The sequence below is a fragment of the Salvia miltiorrhiza genome, chromosome 8, assembly GCF_028751815.1.
Source record: "Salvia miltiorrhiza cultivar Shanhuang (shh) chromosome 8, IMPLAD_Smil_shh, whole genome shotgun sequence".
Lineage (NCBI taxonomy): Eukaryota > Viridiplantae > Streptophyta > Magnoliopsida > Lamiales > Lamiaceae > Salvia > Salvia miltiorrhiza.
Genome location: NC_080394.1, coordinates 24,454,594 through 24,461,644, shown reverse-complemented (window position 1 = coordinate 24,461,644; position 7,051 = coordinate 24,454,594). Strand labels below are relative to the sequence as shown.

At 34.6% G+C, this 7,051-nt stretch overlaps 1 protein-coding gene across 1 annotated transcript; it reads right to left on the bottom strand.

Annotated features, from left to right (window-relative positions):
* Positions 1-4,336: 4,336 nt before the first annotated feature.
* LOC130997164 (peroxidase P7-like) lies at positions 4,337-6,331 on the bottom strand. The gene is made up of 4 exons (XM_057922424.1): positions 6,043-6,331; positions 5,411-5,602; positions 5,184-5,349; positions 4,337-5,100 (listed from the first exon to the last, which is right to left on the bottom strand). The coding sequence occupies exons 1-4, from the start codon at positions 6,256-6,258 to the stop codon at positions 4,709-4,711; spliced, it is 966 nt and encodes a 321-aa protein (XP_057778407.1). The 5' UTR covers positions 6,259-6,331; the 3' UTR covers positions 4,337-4,708.
* Positions 6,332-7,051: the final 720 nt, after the last annotated feature.

Below are 7,051 nucleotides of genomic sequence, written 5' to 3'. Positions count from 1 at the left end.
TTTTCACTAGTAGGTTCTATATATTTAGAATGATTTTATTTTTCAAAGAATTGTTTTCAATTTACCTGTCGTGAGAGCTAAAAGGACGAACGCAAGTGTGAAATGTTTCTGAAGATTTCCCATTGATGAATTTTAAGAGGTACAGTTAATACGTCTTTACCGTCTGTCATATTATATATAGGCATCTTGAGTGGTAGATTTAATAAATATATTCATAATAATATGCAATGGATTTGTAATATATATTACATTATTTTATTTGAGAAACAACATTTAATACTGGATATATTATTGATTGAGAATATGATAGTTGATGAATTTGGAAAGTATTCATGCATATTTTAGGAATATATATATGCATGTGATACATGGCTTTGACTTATCGAAACAATATTATATATTTTGATTATTGTGAAATTGTCACTTGTCTTTTAATAGTCCTGTTCTGTTATACAAACACTATAGATAAAAGATTAAATCTGAAATTTATTTTTCTGGCTAAGTTTCACTCAAAAGTCTAGATTTTGATACACGCCGAGAAATATAGAGCAACATTTTTCCAGGCTGTTGTAATGAAAGTATTTTTTTTATGCCCTTGTAATGAAAGTATTAATTGTTTTATTTCCAATAACTTATTCATATTTTATTATATTCATTTTAGGGTAAATATCATAAAAACCCCTGAAGTATACCCACTTTATCAAAAATACCCTGAAACTTTCAAAATGTTCTCTAAACCCTCAAACTATCAGATTTTTATCAAATATATCCCGCATTTATTTTCCGATCACCAAAAACGTGATGTGGCTCGCCGGATGCCACAATGTAATTTATATTTAGTTTTTTTAAAATGCAATGACAAAAACGACGTCATTTCGTACCATATTATTTAAAAAAAATTCACTCTGAAATTTAAAATTGACTCCTATCGTGTTTGAAATTCATGCTAATAACCTAGAATTAGGGATAAACGCGGTAGAATATGGTACGAAACGAAGTCGTTTTTTTCATGTCATTTAAACAAAATATAATATAAATTACATTGTGGCATCCGGCGAGCCACATCACGTTTTTGGTAACCAAAAAATAAATGCAGGATATATTTGATAAAAACCTGATAGTTTGAGGGTTTAGAGAACATTTCGAAAGTTTCGGGGTATTTTTGATAAAATGGGTATAGTTCAGGGGTTTTCATGATATTTACCCTTAATTTTAATAGATATGCCATGATATAATATTATCTCCGATATCTAGAATTTATTATAATATATAGTATATCTTAATAAAAACAAGTCTTGATTATGATATTGTCTCCAATACATATAAAAATATACTATTGAAGTGTCTTGCTAATTAATATGTTGTCTATATGATGCTAATGAATTATTATTTATGGTACAACATTATATTAAGACAGCGCTTTTTAAATAGCCATTTTGAAGAATGAAACACAATATTTGGTCACCAATTGAAAAAATATAAAATCTGACCATTTTTTACGTTTTAAGACTATTAATTTGCCCTTAATTAGGGCGGATCGAATTCGGGTTTGTGCGCGGGTTAGGGCACATATGACAATATTAGTGTCAAAAGTATCAACCAAAAAAAAAAAATCTAAGTAAATTCATAATTTTGGCACTATTAGTGCCATGCACGAATGGTACTAGTGACCATAAGAGAGAGTATATAGCACTACTGGCACTAATATGACGATAAGTATCATTCGTGCAGCACTACATAAGAGAGAGTATATGGCACTAATGACACTAATATGGTCATAAGTATCATTCGTGCAACACCCTAAATGGATAATCTAAACTCTAATTGGTAATCTAAACCCTAAATGGATAATCCAAACCCTACGGGGAAGTGTTCAAAATGGATATATAAGTGTACTCATCTATATAAGACAAGAGAGTGTATCAGCACAAGTATATGACACTATTTGCACTAATATGGTCACTAGTACCATTCGTGCATGATATTATTGACACTAATAATGCCAAGTGTAGCAATTTACTTGATTTTTTTTTTTCTGTCGGTACTTTTGGCACTAATAATGCCATGTGTGCCTAACCCACGCGCAAACCTAAATTCGGTGCGCCCTAATTAAGGGCAAAACAGTCCTAAAACGTATTAAATGACTAGATTTTGTATTTTAATTAGTGGCCAAATATTATTGTATTTCCTTATTCAAAATGGCCACGCGAGTAGAGGTGGCCAAAAAAACCGGAACCGGGAACCGAACCGGAAAACCGGACCGTCCGGGACGATTCTGGAACCGGAACCGTGATACACGGTTCCGAACCGGAACCGAAACCGTGTTCGGCCGGTTCGGTTACAGTTCCAATTTCTCAAACCGCCGGTTCTCGGTTCCGAACCGGAACCGGGAACCGGGAACCGGGTTGGAACCGTGCCAGAACCGCCTTGGAACCGTGAACCGAAGGTTCCACGGTTAGAATCGGGAACCGTGGAACCGTGCCTAGAACCGCCTTCTAATTTTAGTTATTTGGTCAAATAATTATTGTCGTAAGAAAAATATAACAACTGATATGAATAAATGTAATATTTTTAGAAAAGATGAAATAATTGGAAAAAAAGAAAAAAATATAAAAAATGTGAAAATAAAAAATTAGCCGAAAAAATAAAGAAAATAAAGAAAATCATTTACTAAAATAAAATAAAGAAAATACATGCTCGACGAACGAAGATCCCAAATGGCATCGCTAATCTTGAAGCTCAACTATTGCTCAAAGATCATACATTAGCCAAAGCAAGAGAGCAAGAAAACAAATGGGATGATTTGTTTGTGGAGTACCCCATATCCACCACCGAAGGCGATACCACCGATGCGAGTGAGTCATCTCAATGCACCGAAGGCGAAAACTTCGACGACGACTTCGACTTCGACATGTAGAAGACTTCATGATTATGCGGTGTCACCAAAGGTAAGACGAAGGTAAGAGAACTACGTGGACTTTGATTCCTTCGGGATACGTAGGCAACTCAATTATAACTTAAATGTTATAATTAAGCTCAAGTTCTATTTCCTTTATTTCTTTTTTTCCCCAATTAAAAGTTGTAAACTAAATTGCCTTAATTGTATTTTAGCATTCAAATGTTGTAATTTGTAAATTTTATTTACAAGAGTTGTAAGGTATAACTTTGAATTATAAGTTCAATTTAGAAAATAATGTATATGAACTTTATATTTTCTTGTGTCATTTATTTTATTAAAGCAAATTTCATTAAATTTTACACAACAATACATAAAATAATAAAAATTACATAAAAAAAAAAATGGACGGTTCTAACGGTTCGAACCGGAACCGGAACCGCCGGTTCACGGTTCGGTTCCGGTTTCAGTTTTTGGAACCGGGAACCGGCGGTTCCGGTTCCGATTCGAACCGGGAACCGAACCGTGGCCACCTCTACACGCGAGTATATTGTTTCTTATATTAAGCACATATATAGTGGCAGTTACATTTTATAAATTTGCTTTTGCTTCTTGATGGAATTCGGTTTTTACGGGTTCTATATATATAAAACAAATATTAAGTTTATTTAAAAGTAAACGACTTTATAAGTTAAAGTTTATTATAAATTACAATAATTTTGTGATATAATGGATAAGACTATAATTTTCAAATCAAAGGTCATGAGTTTCATTCTTAATTCACAAATTTAATTTAAATTTTTTTTTCTAATCGAACCTAAACTAGCCTGTTACCCGACCCGTGCTCAAGCCCACAACCCAACCCGTGCTCTTCCCCTATACACAAACAAAAAATGCTTGTAGTGGGATTCAAGCCCACGAGCCTAACCAATGAATGGAATGTTGTTTCCACTGCGCCACACTATTGTTTTTGCATTTATTTCTAACATAATTTATATATACATTCTTTAGCGTGATTGGTCTCATCGGCATGCAAGACCACCTCATTCCAATATATTACTTTCTTCGTCCACGAAAATATATCCTAATTTTTCATTTTGATCCGTCCACGAAAAGATGTCATAATCTATTTTTCATAATAACTTGTGGGTCATTTTCTCCGCACACTAACTTATTTAATTTTTTCCATTTTTCTTAATTTACAGGCCCCTTTTTCCACTCACTTAACAAACAACACAATTTTTTTTAAAACTCGTGCCACATTTTTTTAGGACACCCTTTGGTGGACGGAGGTAGTATTTTTTAATGATAAGATTTTAAAGTATTAGACAACCAATTGAGATCCAATAAACCATATGGTCCATATCCGGTGTTCCACTTTTTTTTTCTTTTCTATAATTATATGTTTTAGTTTAATTTGATAATTATTAACTAGTTTATTCTATCTAATTAGAATATATAACTTAAAATTTTCACTTTCATTAGTTAATAGTAATTCATTATTAGAGTGCATAAAACTAACTTTAGGATATATATTTTTTAAAATTTTAAATATAATTAAGTATAATTTATAAAATTTTAATAATAGGATATGGACTATGGTGACAAAAAAAGAATTCTTAGACATTGAATCCCATCCGACAAACCACACCTATAAAGCACTTGAGGGAGGACTTGGACTAAATTTAAAGAAAAGATTACAAAACACAATAAAAACCCAAACACGAAAAATGACTCGAGAAATTAAGATCACCATACAAACGCGTGTGCGGCATCTTATTCGAAACACATTGCAATAGAGGAATGAATTAATTAGTTCTTCCTCCTGCAGTTCTTCCTTATCTCCCCATTGGAGCCGGTGAGGGGGCTGATGTCGCCCATCCGGACCATCGCAGCAGCGAAATCGGAGGCGAAGGACCCGGGATTCTCGCTGTACGCCTTGACGGTGGAGTCCGTGGATCCGCCGTTGAAAAGCTGCTGGTCGGAATGCAGGAGGCCGCGGCGGTTGACGAGGTGCTTGAAATAGTTGTTGTCGAAGTTGGTGGGCGTCTGGAGATCCAAGGGCGCCAAATTGTTGTCGCCTGCGCCACTAGCTCTGGGGCAATTGCCCTGCCTTGTTCTTGCAAATGAAGTGTCTAAGTTGGATTCGTTGTATATCCGTGCTCTGAAGCTCGTGCATCTTGCCTGTCCAATCGTGTGAGAACCTATGTATTTTTTTCAACAACCACAAAGAAAAGTTTATTGCATGCGATTGTTTTGAAGATGTAAGTGAAAAGAAGGGACGAACCAGAGAGAGCAACCAAGTCCTTAGTGGAGAGACCGAGTGCGTTAAACCTAGAGATCAAGGCATTGAGATTGGAGGTGGGAGGAGGAATGCCGTTGTTTGCAGCAGAAAGGCTAGCTGTGTTGGCGTCGCGTCTTCCAAGTTTGACCTTCCAGCTAGGTCCTCCCAGCTGAGATAGAAAGAGAGTTATATTTGAAGCAGATGGTAGTATATGATATATGACAACTCACAATAGAAACAGAGTCGCGAGCAGCGACAGCCAAGATATCAGCACAGGAGACGACAGCAGGGCAAGCCTTCTCTACGGCGGACTTGATGTCGTCAACCACGTCGAATCCTCTGGCCGAGTTCCGATTAGGAACCGCGCCTTTCTCTCCTCTCATCGAAGACGTGTCGTCCAGGAGGATTGATCCATCACATCCCTGTAGTGTTCATCATAATCCAACAATTACTTACTCATCATCTCACTTGCTAAAGATACCAACTAAATTATGACAGGGGATGTGATGAGATAACGGTGCTACGTAGAAACAGAGGAAACACAAAAAAAAAAAAAAATGGGCCTGTTGATTGCTAACAAGTCAAACCATAATTGGTCAATGTCAGGTATACGGTCAATTGTTAAAAAATAAATTCTATTTTGGTTTTCTGACATAAGTATTTTATATATTTTGTAACAAGGTAGATACCGACGTTCGCATTTTTAATTGAAAAATTGCTGTGTGTTCGTTACATATCACTAGCTCACTCCAGAACAATGTTGTATATGTAATAATTATCCATTCGACATTGTGTTGTGGGAGTAATTTGGGGGTGACTTTTTTTGTTACAAATCAAATTAAAGAAAAAAATGTGAGCTTACATTAACAAAGCAGTCGTGGAAGAAAAGGCGAAGGAGGGAGGCGCCCATCCGAGCCTCTTTCTGGATGGCGGAATGAACGGCGGACTTGACCGTGTTGAAGAGATTAGGGCAAGATTTTGAGTAAAAATCAGTGGAGAGTTGAGCTGAGGAGCTTGTTACCAAGACAAGTGAGATTGCCAGAGTGATGGCTGCTTTGAAAGAATAAAATGCAGCCATTGAGGAAGTAGCTAGTAAACTGATGAAAGACTTAATGGAGTTTAAGTGTGGAGAGCACAAGTTGATCAAAAACTCAATGCATTTATAGATGAATTCAGCAGTGCTTTCTCTAGGTATTGGATTGGGCAGGTTACCTAACTCAAGACTCTGTTGCATGGGAATTCACTTTTCTCTTGAAAACAACTGACCACGTAAAAGAATAAATTTTTGTATTCTAGGATTAACTAACTAACCATTGCATGCGCGACGTTAAAGTGAATACATTTGTCAAAAGTAATTGTTTATATATAAAGTAGTTGTTAACCTCTCCATATATATATATAGGTTATAGCAGGGTGGGATCCAGGGGCTAGGGGGGCTAAAGCCCCTCCTAAATTTTAATTGAGTTTTTTTTAATAAATAAATAAATAAATATATATATATATATATATATATATAAGAAATACAAGAGAGAATGTAATACATTGTTTTAATAATTGTAGTTTCTACATTAATTGCTTAATATTTTATAGTGATTTGTTTTATTAGTTTGTTGAATTTGTGTTATTTTTGTTTCATTTTTCTTTTTTAGTTAATTTTTAATATCAAATTTGAGTCAATCTTCAAGTTAAAGTAAGATAATGAACTATTAATTATAAAAATTAGTTTATTTTTTTAGACGATGAAACATTTTTTTTAACAACGCACAAAGGTAGGTCTTTATATGCTTTTAATGTATTCAATTAATAGAATATAATATGAACAACTATTTATTATAGTAAGTGAATGAATTCTACTCCTAAGTCCATTAAAA

Bases quoted from the DNA above. Each gene is read 5' to 3' on its own strand.
- LOC130997164 (XM_057922424.1), bottom strand. From the start codon at position 6,258: ATGGCTGCATTTTATTCTTTCAAAGCAGCCATCACTCTGGCAATCTCA. The intron at 5,603-6,042 runs GTAAGCTCACAT...TGAACACTACAG, and splicing joins TCCACGACTGCTTTGTTAAT to GGATGTGATGGATCAATCCT. The intron at 5,350-5,410 runs GTGAGTTGTCAT...TTTCTATCTCAG, and splicing joins CTCGCGACTCTGTTTCTATT to CTGGGAGGACCTAGCTGGAA.